Source organism: Strongylocentrotus purpuratus, unplaced genomic scaffold, assembly GCF_000002235.5.
Source record: "Strongylocentrotus purpuratus isolate Spur 01 unplaced genomic scaffold, Spur_5.0 spur5_scaffold_11, whole genome shotgun sequence".
Taxonomy (NCBI): Eukaryota; Metazoa; Echinodermata; class Echinoidea; order Camarodonta; family Strongylocentrotidae; genus Strongylocentrotus; species Strongylocentrotus purpuratus.
Genome location: NW_022145596.1, coordinates 29,927,598 through 29,943,962, shown reverse-complemented (window position 1 = coordinate 29,943,962; position 16,365 = coordinate 29,927,598). Strand labels below are relative to the sequence as shown.

The window sequence follows — 16,365 nt, the reverse complement described above, 5'->3', positions numbered from 1 at the left end:
TTTGTTGTAATTATTATTTTCATTATTATTGTCATTTTTATTATTATTATTATTATTAATAATAATATTATTATTATTATTATTATTATTATTAATAATATTATTATTATTAACATAAACATGATTGTTATTGTTGAAAGATCAGATGAACGGATAAATAAGAGATCACTGTAGACAATGTTCATGTATAAGTGGCCATCTTGAAAGTGCTTTATTCCCATATCCTTCCGCCAATCGCGGCCTCATTACGCACATCAATGAACTATTGGTGTTGTTCATATAGTACCACAACATCCCCCTTCTTTCAATGTCAAGTTGATAGTGCTCTCCTTAACCAGTTGTATCTTCCCTGCTCAATATGCACTGTGCATGACGGAAATTATCCACTAAAACAGTAACACAATTTAGAAATTTCAACAGGAGGAAACATTCCAAACATATTCTTTCTTTTTTTTTTCTTTTTTTTCTTTTTTCGAGAAGCACAGTACTAAAAACTGTTCAACTAAAACTTACAAGTACCTTTCAACAAGAAAAGCAAATTTTAGAATGGTAAAATAGTGTCCTCCACTATAACAGGCATATTTTGTTGCTGAATCGACATATTTGTATAATGTAATTCAACTTTTTATACTTTACATAACTTTTGCTGGAATAAACTAAAGTGATTCCATATTGCTTTCTGGCAAACAGTTATAAACAACATTTTCCTTCGAAAAAACGTTTTTCATCCCATTTCAATTAGGACTTAGCAATACGACAAATCTGCGTAACAAAACTATAATTCCTGGTATTTGTGTGGAGAGTTGAAATATCATGCACGAGCACGGCATACAATTGCTAAATTCGGTTCTGTATACAAAAGAGATTTTCTGTTGAAAGATAACCAATATTAAGCGTGGCAGTTATATAAGACATTTTGGTTATACATGTATACTGATTAAGAAATTGAATCACCTTATGTCAAATATGAGGTTTTACTATCATCAATGTAATTCTACCGGATATGCTAAATCATTAAACAAATAAAGTATAGTTGTTGTTTATCAATCTATTAATCGATGAAGATTTTATTCTTGATAACGAGATGGGGGATTAACCTTGCGACCATATCGTGTGACATAGGCAAAAGAATCAGAACGAGGGACTGAACCATCGAAATCCTGTGTTCCTGCGGGTGTTGTGCAGTTGTCACCATCCTCTCTTGGAAGATGCTCTGTCCCTGGTGGGGGTGCTGTTGTCGTCTCTATTTGTATCGGCATCTCTCTAAGATGGGACCTGTTTCTCCTTAACACCCTACCATTGGGTGTTGTCACTTCATATGATCTTGGTTCTGGGCAAACTCTTGAAACCTCAGCCGGCAGCCATGTGTTGTCTTCTGGATGCAAGGTTCTGACTTTCTGGCCGACCTTCAGGAGGGGCAGTACCCGGCCGGCATGTCTGTCATGGTCGCTCTTCATCCTATCCCTCCTTCGCTGGAGCTGGTCGTGGACATCGCTCATCTGTCTGTCATGGCGACCTGGAAGTGTTGTCTTCATTTGCCTCCCAAACATCATCTCGGCAGGAGATGGCAGGTCGGACTGAGGCGTTGCTCGAAGGTGGAGAAGTGCCTTTTGGACATCTTGTCCTGTCTGTTTGCACTTCTGAATCATCGACTTTATGGTGCGTACCATCCGTTCAGCTAGGCCGTTAGAGCGCGGATATCTCGGCGATGAGGTGGTGTGCTTGATGTTCCATGACTCACACATGTCTTTGAAAGCTTTTCCAATGAACTGGGGTCCGTTATCAGATATAACTTCGGAGGGCACTCCAAGGAGGCTGAAAGTTTCTTTCATTACGGTAGCAACTGAAGCACTTGTGGTGCTGTGCATTTTCCTGATCACAGGGAACTTGGAATGATAGTCAGTAATGAGTAAGTATTCAGTTCCGTCAAGAAAAAACAGGTCTGTGGCTACCTTTGTCCATGGCGTCATTGGAACTTCGTGCGGTTGTAGTGGTTCCCTTTGTTGCCGATCCTGGTTCTCCTGGCAAGCAGGGCAAGTCTTGACAAGGTTTTCAATATCCTTATTGATGCCTGGCCAGTATACCGTGTCCCTTGCTAGTCTACGAGTTCTCTCTATACCCATATGACTCGTGTGTAGCTGCTCCAGGATGTCTGATTGCAGCGTTGAAGGTATCAACACCTGTCTTCCTTTGAAGATAATGCCGTTGGCGACGCCCAGTTCCTCTCGGTATGACCAGTGAATCCTTGAGCTGCTTGGAACCTGCTTAATCACGTCTGGCCATCCATCGTGAATAATTCTACTCAGCTGCTTCAGGTTCGGATCGCTTGCTGTCTCTCTCTGCAGCTGTGTCTGCTTCATAGGTGTAAAGCTTGCCAGATCAGTGTCATGATTCTCGTCTAATTCCATGACTTCATCTACACGGAGCTCAACGATGACGTCTCCTCTCTTTCTGGGGTTTGGCAACCTACTGAGTGTGTCTGGTAATGTCATCTGACTTCCGGGCTTGTATAGGATATCACAATCATAGCCCTGTATTTTGACGAGAAGTCTCTGTAGTCTTGGAGGCGCACTCCCCAGGGGCTTTCTACAGATCGTTTCGAGTGGCTTATGGTCAGTGTAGACTGTGAACCGGTTGCCAAACAGATATGAATGGAAACGTGTGATCCCAAAAACAAGTGCCAATGTCTCTCGCTCAATGTTTGAGTAGTTGGATTGTGCATCTGACAAACTCTTCGAGGCGAATGCGACTGGTCTTTCATTCTGAAGGAGGCAGGCTCCAAGTCCTTTGAGCGATGCATCTACCTCTAGTACTGTTGGGACACTGGGGTTATAGTACCGTAGACACTTTCCTTCTGAAATGTCTGATTTCAATCGTTGAAAGCATTCCTCATGGTCCTCCTGCCAGGTAAAGGGAACATCTTTCCTCAGAAGATCACGCAGTATTGCTGACTTTTCAGCATAGTTTGAGATGTATGGTGATAAATAGGTCATCATCCCTAACACTCGCTGGAGATCGTCCTTGTTCTGTGGTGTAGGCATTTCTCTGACATCCTCCAACTTGCTAGGATCTGGTTGTATGCCTTTGTCTGTGTACAGTGAACCAAAGAAATTGATGCTTCTCGCCTTGATCACACACTTTGTACTGTTGAACACCAGACCTTCTTTTTGTGCAACTCCCATCAGTCTCCAGAGATTATCATCATGCTCCTGTTCAGTCTTGCCAAATACAGCTATGTCGTCAGCTATACCTTCACAGCCTGGCGCCTGTGCAAGGATTGTGTCCATCCTTTGTTGAAAGATGTCTTGACTCACCGAAAGTCCAAATGGAAGTCTGCGAAAGCAATACCTTCCAAATGGTGATCTGAATGTAGTAAGCTCCTGCGATTCTTCGTCCAGGTGGACTGACCAATATCCTGCCTTTGCGTCCAATTTCGAGAAGTACTTGGCCTGTGAGAATGCGGGATTGAGCTCCTCTAGAGTTGGAATCTTATGAGGGCATCTCTTCAGGTTTTGATTGAGCCTTTTGGGGTCAAGGCAGACTCGCAATGACCCATCCTTCTTTAGGGCTGTGGTGAGGGAACTGCACCAATCTGTGTGATGAGTAACTTTCCTAATGATGCCGTTTCTTTCCATCTGATCCAGCTCTTTCTTGAGCTTGTCCCTCAGGTGGATGCTGCATTTTCGAGGCGCATCAATTGATGGAGTTGCATCCTTCTTCAAGTGCAACGTTGCCTTGCCACTGAAGTTCCCAATCTGGTCAAACTGGTCTGGGTAAGCCGCCTGTAGGTCTTTAGCTGACCTGATGGGAGGAAGATCATTTGGACTGTCCAGGCCCATCTGTTGTTCTACTGTGTGAATCGTAACAATCCCTAGCTTTCTGGAAGTAGGAAGTCCGACAATGACTGGTCCCTTTACGTCCGCAACATACCATGTTTGGTCTACGACCCAAGGCGACCCTTCATACATCATCGACATCATCAAGGTGCCTAAGCAGCGTAAAGGTGTTTCTCCATAGGCAGATAGTCGCGTAGTGGTGGGACGGATAACATCTTTCCATCGAGCCCTGTACATGTCCTTCAGCGTCCGCAGTGGCAGAACATTACCGCTGGCTCCTGTGTCAACCTTTGCATTGAGGCGATGGTGACCCCTCAGGTCTGGACATATGATATTGATACTCGCATATGCTTCGGTCTGCTCCGAGTCAATAGAGTTTAGCGATATATGTATCATGTGGAATTCACGTTCCTCACTGTCCGGTTGGTTTGTGTCGTCCGGTCCAATTTCGTCAACCTTACGCTGGTTCCTGCTATGAAAGGATGTAGACCTATACTGCCTGTTTCTGGGCTGTCTCTGCTGTGAGCTCCACCTGTCTTGTGATGGTGGACGTCTAGGAGGGATCGTCGATTTGACCGGATCTTTCCTCTTTCGACACATCTTCGCCCAGTGTCCTTTGACGCCACACGCATTGCACAGGTCCCCGAAGGCTGGACACTTCTTTGGAAGGTGTGAAAGACCACAGTTCCTGCATTTCTGCCTACTGTCGTGACTAACAGCATCAATGTTCCCACTTCCAATGGTGTGGAGCGTCTGCAGGCACTGTTTACCGACTTGAATGGCCTCATATTTGCGGCCCTCTTCAAGAAGCTTATCAACTGAGAACCCTTTTTCTTTGTCGAGTAGGTCTTTCTGAAATGACTCGAGTTGTGTAGACGAAATCACCAGCTCTATAAGTCTTTCACTCAATTCCCCTTCGGTGAATTCGCATTCCTTTGCCTTACTCCGACATCTATTGACGAACTCGTCGATCGTTTCTCCAGACATCTGCTTGTATCGCATTAATTCGAGACGATGAATCCTGAAGTTCACTTTGACATTCAGTTGGCCTTCGATTAGGGCCCATAGCTTGCCTGGGTCCTTCTGATCCTCTACGCTGAGGCTAGAGGCGTTTATCCTGCGTAACCCTTCGTTCCCAAGAGCTATCTTTATTTTTGTTGCCTGTTTTGTAGTATCAGTTATCTCATTATCGAGAAGGCAAAGTTCCATTCGCTGTTGAAATAACGTGAATTCTTCAGCGAGACCACACCGAGAGTCCCACTTCATCTCTGGATAGCGGGCCATGGTCCTGGTTTCTACAATGGGGTCTTGGACTACACAGGTAATTACATGTAATACATGAATTGTGACTTAGATCGACATGTAGGCCTACAGAGCAATTAGCATTTACACTATAGACTCTATGTACAACTTCAAAATGCAGGTTCAAATGTATCAAAATATATAAAGTCTAGATCCATAGACAATTGGACCCCCTTGTGTAATTGGTCTAACATAGACAACTGGTCCTGGACCTGCTTTAAGGGGATACCACAGACCACTGTTTGGTCTAGTACCAGTAGAGTCTACCACTAGATCTATATCTAGATCTAGTAGAGTCTAGTAGTACATCAGCTCTTCTACATACATGTAAGAGATGTGTATCATTCATTTAATTAGGACAGGTCCACATGTAGAAATTGGACTCGTCAAGGTCTAAAGTAAACACATCTAGAAATCTAGACTAGGCCTAGTCCAGATCTGGTCTAGATCTAGACCAGGTCCAGTAATATAGAACAAGGTGACAGTAGATTTTGATCAAGTTACACCTTCTTAGTCATACTCATTCTCATACTCGGTCTAGTCTAGATCCATAAGTAGAGTCTAGACTAGAAAAAAAAGTGTCTAGACTATCTATCTAGGCTAGGTCTTGATCTAGACCCCTAGACTAGACTAGTCCAGTTTTATACGACAAAGCACATTAATTATGGTTTAACTGTTTCAAACCGAGTCCAAACATTATATGTCTGCTTAGATTATAGTCCATTTGATTAAGAGTCTAATCTAGTTTTCATTCCACAATCACTGAATCAGATCCGACCAAGTCCAGCAATCAGTCCTGGATCTACTTGCACGGTCCGCAACACGACGCTCTGGGTCCGAGTGGCGTAGGCTAGTTCCAAAACCAAAATGCAGTGCAGGGCTGGAAGTCCGAGGTAGCGGCCTATAGCTGTACTGTTCCCGGTCCCGGTCGAGCCTCTAGGCTCTGGTTAGGGTGTCTGATCGCGCACCCGATGTTGTGTGCTAAAATTCTTCCCATAGAGATTACACGCATCCCTATGCAGCCTACGTGCATTGCGCGACCATGCAAAAAAAGTCAATTTTTTTTTTTCAAATCGAGATTCAAACCTTTATCAGTTGTGATCCTGAAGGTGATAATCAATGAATGAGGTGTCATATGAAAGAGCAGGTGAATTCCAATATTTCCAAAGGGGCGTAGCCCCCGAAATTCTAAAAATATCTTGGTCAAAACAGCAATTTAAACATTGTGTCCTGGCTAACTCTGAGGTTTGTCACTTTTGAGATATGACGCCCCGATCGATAAGTAGTCCCAGTCCTAAGGAACAATTCTATGTGATTATATTTTCGCTAGCCCCCAGGGATCACAACTGATAACAGTTTAAAAATACCCTTCTCGCTATTTGGTGGATCAGCTAATTAGGGGGCGTGCGCTCCGCTCAGTCCAAACCATGGTTACATCGCGTAACATCTCCGCGCACGAACGAAACCCCAAATTCAAGTGACTGAAATTATGGTTGGAAATTCCCTCGATAAACCCGGAAGTGAATACACGTTATAGTCAATGGCAATATCGCGGAGATTGTCTCCGCGATATTGCCATTGACTATAACGTGCATTCACTTCCGGGTTTATTGTGCGACGAACGCCAACCATACTAGTCAATCGCACATGTCGCGGAGACAGCGTAGCTCAAGCTGCAAGTCGCGGATTGGCTTAGCAGCATGCGTACGATATGCATACGCTTGCATATCGCGCGATACAGCTGTTTGGCTAAATTTAGCAAAACAACATCACTCTGCGTGGACGTCTTTTTCGACGATTTTGACCAAAATGATATGAATATACCAGCGTGTTGGAGGGGCTGTAACTTTTGATAGAAACATCGGTGAGACTTGAAATTTGAAATGTATTATTCTGATAACATTTTTTATTCAAATATCAAACAAAAATGGTGAAAAACGATCCCAAATTGAAAATTGAAAAATCGTTCAGACACCCTACTCTGGTCTTGTCGAGCCTCTAGGCTCTTCTCCTGACGAGCCTCTAGGCTCTGCTCCTGGCGAGCCTCTAGGCTCTGGTTCTGCCTCCGCATCAGTTCTGGTCCTGAATGTAGGGCTTTAGTCTGACAGTCAATACACTAGTCTACTCGTAGTGTTGCCCGCGTAATACAGTGCGCAACCTTACGCCGACACAAAGTCATATTGGAGACGCGGCTGTGAGTTTACTCTGCTGGCTGTGCAGTGTGATTGTCGGCAGTTCAAAAACCGTCCCTATCAATCTTTCATAAGTCATTCAAGATTATTGCTGGCCCTATGTGATCTGCAGTTCCATAGTAATAGATATGGCAATTCTTTTGACCGCTGCCACCATGTTGAAAGATCCGATGAACGGATAAATAAGAGATCACTGTAGACAATGTTCATGTATAAGTGGCCATCTTGAAAGTGCTTTATTCCCATATCCTTCCGCCAATCGCGGCCTCATTACGCACATCAATGAACTATTGGTGTTGTTCATATAGTACCACAACAGTTATTATCATTATTTTTTTAATTTTATATTCCTATTCTATTATTAATATTATCATTGTTACTATTGTTGTTTTTACAATTATTATTCATTAACACATTGAGATCTCAACTAATTCTCCAGCATGATAATATTGGACGTTTAATTCACTAGAGAATTGGAAAAGTGCCTCTGGGCGTGTAAATGATTTTAAAGGAACGGGTGATTTTTTTTTTGGTGAAGCAAGAAGGGAAGAACTAAATATACTATATTTAACTGGTCATGGAGGTTTTTGGGGGATCTACAATTTTAATAAGATCGCGTGGATATTATTCCACTAGATCATGGTTGTTTATAACGAGTAGACAATTACAATTATCATTGCACATCAAATTTCATCCAATCTAACTCGTTTCATATCCCCCCTTCCGCCCATCACCCTTCTCTCTTTCTTTTTCTTCCTCTCTTTACATTTGTTTTGCTCTTTCATTTCCTATCTCTCATCATTCCATCATCCCGCTCACTGTCATCCCTCAAAGTCACCCTACCTTCCCTTTAGCCTCTTTCTCGCCCCACCCCTCCCCCTCTCTCTCTCTCTCTCTCTCTATCTCACACACACACACACACACTCTCTCTCTCTCTCTTTCTCCCTTTTTCCTCTCTTTCTCTCTCTCTCTCTCTCTCCCCCTCCCTCTTCATTCCCATTTCGCCCCTCTCTCCCACTCTTTTTCACATAATATCAAGTGTTCTCTTTGAATATCAGAGTGATTCTCAGCACGCGTGGATGTAATGTAATCGCAAACATTTAACCCCACCATTTGCTAAACTTTTCACATCAGCATTAAATTTGCTAATAATGGCAGACATGCAACATCTATGGTGCATATGTTTTGCACCAGAAATTATCCCGCTTGAATAATAATGGAAAAGCAATAACTATGACCAGGAAACATATTACATCTTTAATTAACACAAATTTGATATTTATTCAGTCATCAATGAATAGTCGTGTTTTTTCTCCAGCAAACGCCACAAGTAACGTCAAGCCACACAAAAGGCGGAAAAAGAAAATACGTCATATAGATTTGAGCAATAGTAAAAACGAAGTACATCAATATCCATCACTTATATCACAATATATGAAAAAAATGCAATAACCAAACTAAAAACAACTCAATAACAGTGTTCAGTGCGCAAGATGGATGGAATTTTACAAGTTGAATTATTGATCAGACTATCAATCTATAGCCTTATTCAGTAGATGCATAAATGCACTGCAATTTAATTTTTCGTTCGACTCAAATTACTAGGCTACCTATCATGAGACCAAACACGAAAGAAATGTTAACAACAGTTAAGATCTACATCACGTTAATATGAATGTAATCGAAAAATCGATGATTTCTAATGTACATTTTTACAATATTATCATTTCAATTTCCTTTTAAAATAGATTTTCTGATAAGTTATTTACACTTCCATTAAAAAATACGTGTAATCCACAAGCAATACCACGGGTATATACACAAATACTTTCACATGCCTAGATCATACAAATTTTATCTGTAACTGGATCTCCACCCCCCCCCACCCCCTCGCTCAATACATCTACTATCTATCACAGTAATATGGAATAATCATGGAACACAGCTTCTAGTATTTTCTAATATAGACGATGCTCATTTTTGTTTGTTTGTTGTGTTTGTTCATTACCGGGAAAAGAGTATTTTGATAATCATCATTGTAAAAATCGCTCAATGTGTTGCCATGGTAACATATCAGTATGTAGGGTTGTATCATCGAACGATGAGCCTTTTAATCTTTCTACCGGAAAGTACAAATGCTGCATTTATAAAAGTGCATACAATTGAATATAAACATAATGATTAAAATCATATCTTTTTCCGATAGGCATCAAAATAGAATAAGCATTTACACATTAGAATAATTACGCAACATAATAAACAGAGAATTATTAAACTACCAAATCAAAATCAATATAAGTAGTATATATCAAGGGAAGCGATAGTAGTAACATATACTATCAATGGTATAGAGGAGGAGGAGAAGGGGAGGAGGAGAAAGGGTAGTAGTAGTAGTAGTAGCAGTAGTAGAAGTATTATTAGTATTGATAGTAGTAGTAGTAATAGGAGGAACAATAGTAGTATTCGTCGTAGTAGAAGTGTAGACATAGTAGTAGTAAAAGTAGTAGTGATAGCAGCAGTAGTAGTAGTGATGGTGCCAGTAGCAAAAGTAGAAGTAGCAGTAGTAGAAGTGGTAGTAGAAGTGGTGGTAGTAGTAGTAGTAGTAGTAGTAGTAGTAGTAGTAGTAGTAGTAGTAGTAGTGGTGATTTGATTTGATATTATTCGATTTATCCCCTTTCAATATGAGCATAAAAAGCATGCACAAAGTACATTTAAATTCAATATTTGAAATATGATAATGATATATGATTGTAAAAAAAGAACAAATATAAATATTGTAGAACTGAAAATGTAAATGGAACATTGTTGTCCTAAATGTATACAATGAAAATGAGGAACAGGCTAAAGAGGCAAGAAAACCCCATACAGGCAGTTACAAATCATTATTTATGTCAAATATTCCTGTTGAAAAACTTCATAATGTATTCTACACTGTAAATTCTACTATAATTTAGCCCAATGACTACTAAATTAAATTTTGAATGCAATGAATACCATTTCTGTTGCAAATTTATTCAGAATGTATAATATTTTCGACATTACAAGTACTTTCATTTGTCAATTCACAGCGTAAGCCAACTAAATTATGCCGTCTTAATCAATTATATAGAGATATATATGTTAGGGAGTCACAACAACCACCAGAAATTGAATAGGCCACTACATTCTGTAAATACAAATTTAATGGCATATAATCATATCATTGGGCTGCAAGGAAGGAAAAAACTATTCGTCAAAAAAAATCTAAACCTAAAAAATACAGGCGACATGTTATGAAATAGACGATTGGATGTTCCATGCGCATCACGGTATTGGGAAAAGTATCAATGAATTTAAAGACAAAACCAACATTGTACATGATTTTGCGTACGTAATACAGACAAATATAAACGGGAGATTAAATCTCTGATTCTTGAATTCCAACCACATATCACTTAATCGTCATTTATTCCTCTTTGATGCTGAAATTTGCTTCTAACATTAATATCAGAATTATAATTATTATGATGTTAACAGTATCAATTTACTCACAAAACAAGCATTTTGCTTTTCTTCAATGGCGTTGTATACCAGGGTCTGAATAAACTGAGATGTAGAATTCGCTTGATCATGTTTTATTAGAATATATTTTCAGAAACCAGGAGCTAGTAAATGCGTTTAATAAAAGAGTAGACCAAATTGGAATAACTAAACAGGTACCTTAACGGTGATTTAAGGGAAAGGGAGATAAATATGGAAAATACCAGGATATGAAAATAGGACCGTGAGCCAAATAAAGTTGATAAGTTTTTTTTCGTCTTGGCATTGCATTTAAGTGAATCTCTTCAAATTCATATTGTAATAGGGTGCATTGGTTCAATCTTTCAAATGCTGCATTTCCCAAACAAAATAATATTTATCGTACGTTTTTAGAAACGGTACTCACTGAAGGATCTCTCGATAGTTTTGATTTAAGTCCAAAAGCCTCCTTGAAAGCATTAAAATATCTTTTACAAAAGACTGTGTAGATGATCGGATTGGAGAGAGAGTTGAGGTACGTGAGTGTACGTGCGATGTAGATATACACCGTCAGCGTTTTACCTGGGATGACGATACCGCCTGTGATGAGGATGTTGATCATGACGAACAAGGAGATGAACTCGAAAGGTGAGAGGAACACGAAAAAGAGAACGCTGTTGACGACCAGCATGCGAACAGTCTGGCTGTGGATCTTGGCGTCACGTTCGCTCCGAGATCCGTCACCCTTGGTTTTGCCGAGAGAGCTGCTCAAACCCTTCAGGGTCTTGTGATGCAGGATGAAGTTTACGACGAGAGTGATGAAGAAAGGGATCGTCTGCGCACCGCTGGTGTAGCTGTCTGCGACCAGTGAAAAGGGGTTACAATGGCTCGTCTTCTTTGGCCAGTTCTTGTATGGCTCGACGTCTGGCCACTCGTAGCAGCTGTGTTCGTATTTACCGTAGCTGGGTAGAAATGTGCCGGAGACGAGGAAGGCGACGACCCAGGAGACGATGCAGACATTTCTTGTAAATGACCAGCGCTTCGAACCTTGAGCCTGATGCATCTTCAGCGGATTGCACACCGCGTTGTACCGCTCGACGCTCACTGCTGTAATGAAACACATCGAAGCATTGTAGGCGGCGCTGAGAAAGAGAAATATCACCATGCAGCCTTCGAGACCAAGCCCGGAATCGTCGAAAGAAATCGGTGACGTGAAGATCTTGATGATCTTGTGGACGACTGCGAAGGTGATGAACATCATATCCGCGAAGGCGAGGTTGACGAGGTAATAGTTGGTAATCGTCTGCATGCTCTTGACGCGGTATACCACGAAGATAAAGGCGCAGTTGTCGAGCACGCCGATGGTCATGACAATGGGCAGAAAGATGGTATTGAATCCCCATTCTGGGCCAGAATAGGACCAACCCCATGCGCTCTCCTCCGATACGTTCCTGATGTCAGCTGTCTCGCAGTAACCGAGATCGTCGAGGTGATCATCGCTTATAATCCCCGGGAAATCCGTCATTTTCAACTTCGAAATTAATCATATACTGTTCGGAACAGTCAAAGGTATCACCACTTATAACTTTCGCTAACAAATTTTGGCTAGGTTTGAAAGGTGTATCCGTAACAGTATTTATCATACAGCATATATCGCATCAGATTAGGCTGTACAAAAAAAGTAAAGCATGACATGTGTGATATCTCGTCCACTTCAGGAATTGTTGAAACTGTTAGAGAATAGAAAATAGAGAAATTATGATTTACTAATTACTTTCAGTTATACTGTCATTAGACTGTTTGGTTTAGGTTTGGTAGCTTACGTTGTAACTGGTAAGACGCTATTATGGAATAGTTTGAGTTTGAGTTTGAGTTTGAAGTTTAAGTACATCAATATAACAATCATCATCATCATCTTAATTATTACTATCATTACTTTTATTGTTTAAAATAAGTATTTGAACCTAGCAGAATATGTAAAGCTCCTATCTGTCCATCATCTTAAGAGAACGTTTTGAGTAGCTCGTTAATATCAAAGGATATGATTATTGCACGGAAAATAATCACAACATATACGTGAAAATTAAGAAAACATTTCAGATTATGTACTATAAAGCACACGAGCATTTCGATCTGATGTCATGTAATACTGCATTAGTGACAAAATGACCGCCCTAGTTATTATGATTAGATATTACGGCTGGATATAAGACTTCAACATCAAATTGATATTCTTTTCACCTCCGATATAGGATTTGAAAGCTTTTTTTAAAGAACTTTTGACAGAGAACAAAATGTCGATTTAAGTTCAATTTCTCACGCAAAATCCATTTTGTATTTAAACACATTGATTGGAAATGCGTCCTTTTGTGTATTTCTATATGCTCAATAAAGCTGTCAGTGTGGTAATTGTGCAAAGAAAAAATTCAAATTATTTGAAGAAAATTACAACTTCCGTCAATTAAAAGCAAATAGGTATTTTAACGCTTTCCCGGTAAACGAGTCTAATAAAGAGCATTGTTTGTATAGTATATCCCCTGTCTGAAAATGTTTAGTTCATTTACTCTAGATTGATAAATGATATTTGGAGAAAACATATTTAATTTAGCAATACTTACAAAATAAAAAGACGTTCAAAGTAGATTAACAAAGTAGATAAACTTACCTCCTCAGCATCCAGTTAATCGATGTAGTTATAGTTGTTGCAAGCGATCACTCTGCTTTTTATATATATATATACTCAAGAAACAGACCACGCCCAATTCCAAATGCCATTGGACGCCGCGTCAATACAAAAGCATGCTTGGTTTAAAACGAAAGATGAGCTTAGGACGAGATGGTTTCCGCTTCTTTGAAGAATAGATACGGGTGTTCAAGGGTCTATTGATAATGCTGCTCCTTGTCGGTCAATAAAAAAGCGTTTTGAAAAGACAGGAATCAATGTTTGCCCGGCGTCAAGTCTAAATTGCGTCAGTGTAGCGCGAAAGAATATTTATTATTATTAATTTCTGCGGTCATCTGGCATCGCTTTCAGCTTTCCCACACTATATTTCTAATCGGTTTGTAATCCTTGGATTTTAAGTATAGATGTGTTGCAATTGAATGAAATATCGTTCCATTAACATTGTCAAGCCAAGTTTTTACAATAAGTGTTGCATATAATTATGTTACCGGAAGACGAGATTAACCTTGATTTATCCATAGATTCATTGATTGATAGATGTTCATTTATTTTCCATGTACACCATCACAAATATATGAATTTTGAACATGGTCACATACAAAATCATACATAGAAAAAAGGAATAGACAAAGGCACAGTTTGGATTGACGTCTTCGTCATAAGTAAAACATGTTCCTACAATATATAAACAGTGCGTAATGTAATAGCGGCTGACCGACAAACAAATAGAAAGAGAGAGGGAGAGGGAGAGAGCTAGTAATATATTATGACCGTGTTCTTCTATCTTTGTCATGTAAAGTACTGTCTTGTCTCGTTATCGTCTCTGTTCCCTCTCCCCTTTTTCTCCCTATTTTGTAGTTCCTTTTGTAGTTACGGACTTGTTAATTTAATTACTCATCATTCCTAAGTATCATTTGAGGTGTCTACACGTGTATAACTACAAGCATTGCTTTTTAGTGGACCCCTCTGTTTCCAATATGTATTTATACATTTGTTGTAAATATTTATAATTGATTTGTAATGTTTTTGGAAACATAAATAAATTGAAATTGAATTGAGAGGGAGAGAGAGAGAGAGAGTGGGGGAAAGGGAGAGAGGGAGAGAGAGAGAGAGAGAGAGAGAGAGCGAGAGAGAGAGAGAGAGAGAGAGAGAGAGAGAAAGAGAGATATATAAAATATTATATGCTATAAAAATTATATCTGTAAGTTCAAGTACAAGTTTAAGTTCCTTGACTAATACAGGCCTATATTGTTATTGTGTATTTTTAATTCACTTTTTTAAATGAACTTTGATAATAAACGATCAGAGTAGATCGAAACCAAATCAAATCATCAACGTATATATACTACAGCTGCGTTTCGAAAATCGGGACAATAAAAGTTTTCTTAATAGTTTGAACATATTTGTGGCTTACACCAGGGACTTGTTAGTTGTCCCTGCTTACACCCAGTAAATAAAGTTTTCTTTACTTAATTGTCAGAAATGCATAACACAATCGTCCTTTGTATGTTTCTTACTAGACGTCAAGCAGTGGATATGAGCTGATTATGTACTGGGTCAGACTTATCTTGACGTAGATAGAACAAGGAGAGTCCAGGAGACTTAGGAATAACTTTATAACCACCTCTGTACATGCACTATTGCAAGTCATCACTGACATTTTCTAGGTTTTCTTCAGGAGCTAGTGAATTATATGATTCCCCTTTTATCTGTCATGAGTGCCTCTCCCATTTTCTCCCTGCAAAGAATGAAACAATACTGACAAATTGTGAAAAATCAAATGATTTCCCTTTATCAAGTTACATGATTGCAAATTGCAATTCATTACTCTTTCGACTACCCGCCAACCAAATTAACCGATTGCAAAAAGTTCAGAATGCTGCTGCTCGCCTTGTAACTAACACCAGAATATCATCACATATCACTCCTATCTTGAAATCTCTGCACTGGCTCCCTGTTCAACAGCGTGTGATATATAAAATTCTACTCTTAACCTATCGTGCACTAAATGATCTAGCTCCAGAATATATTTCATCCCTTCTATCACCCCACTCTGCAGGTCGTTCTGGTTTACGTTCATCACATAATATTAGACTTAAAGAAATACGTACCAAAAGAAATTGGGGGGATAGAGCATTTGCATCAGCAGCTCCTTCTTTGTGGAATAAGTTAACTTTCTCTATTCAGACGGCCAACACTCTCTCTACTTTCAAAACTGGGCTTAAAACTCACCTGATGCTCAATGCATATTGTTAAATTTCAATGTTCTTTTTATACAATTCATGCCAAACAAACAATCGCACTGTGCCACATTGTATGCACCTTGGCACCATGAAGTTGTATGATCTAATGCAAGTTAACATTTAATATTTCTTTAATCTTAAGTATGTTAAATATTAATTTAAATTATTTGTATGCGCCTTGAGCATCTCTAGAGATGGATATGTTGCGCTTTATAAATATTGTTATTCTTATGATCTTAATTGATCACTTCTTAAAGTGACAGGTGTCTCTCGACGAGCCGATGTTTTTTGTTGTTCCGAATGTTGAGACATTAGATACACGCACACCTACATTCAAACACACGCACATCCACCTACACACACGCACACTGAATTTCTTATGAAGCCCTGTGAGCAAAAAATCGAAGTGATAGACGTTTCACGTAATCATTTACGTTTAATTTGTTTTTATACATAAAAAGCACAGTTATACTTCCAGGACAAAGCAGACGGTCAGTAATTTAATTTTTTTTTATTCTTGTCATGGGATCTTTCTTTTCTTCTAGTTCATTTGATTCTACTTGGCATTATTACTTTGAAATCATACTTAAAGTATCTACTAGAATGATATG

The 16,365-nt window shown here is 39.5% G+C and overlaps 2 protein-coding genes across 2 annotated transcripts; both read right to left on the bottom strand.

The window, feature by feature from the left end:
* Positions 1–1,067: 1,067 nt before the first annotated feature.
* LOC115922125 (uncharacterized protein K02A2.6-like) lies at positions 1,068–7,209 on the bottom strand. Its single transcript, XM_030980215.1, has 2 exons — positions 7,119–7,209; positions 1,068–5,149 (listed from the first exon to the last, which is right to left on the bottom strand). The coding sequence occupies exons 1-2, from the start codon at positions 7,207–7,209 to the stop codon at positions 1,068–1,070; spliced, it is 4,173 nt and encodes a 1,390-aa protein (XP_030836075.1).
* A 2,939-nt stretch (positions 7,210–10,148) lies between these two features.
* LOC586474 (thyrotropin-releasing hormone receptor-like) lies at positions 10,149–13,517 on the bottom strand. Its single transcript, XM_030981142.1, has 2 exons — positions 13,494–13,517; positions 10,149–12,558 (listed from the first exon to the last, which is right to left on the bottom strand). Exon 2 carries the CDS (start codon positions 12,351–12,353, stop codon positions 11,226–11,228), a length of 1,128 nt encoding a protein of 375 aa, XP_030837002.1. The 5' UTR covers positions 12,354–12,558; positions 13,494–13,517; the 3' UTR covers positions 10,149–11,225.
* Between the last annotated feature and the right edge of the window lie 2,848 nt (positions 13,518–16,365).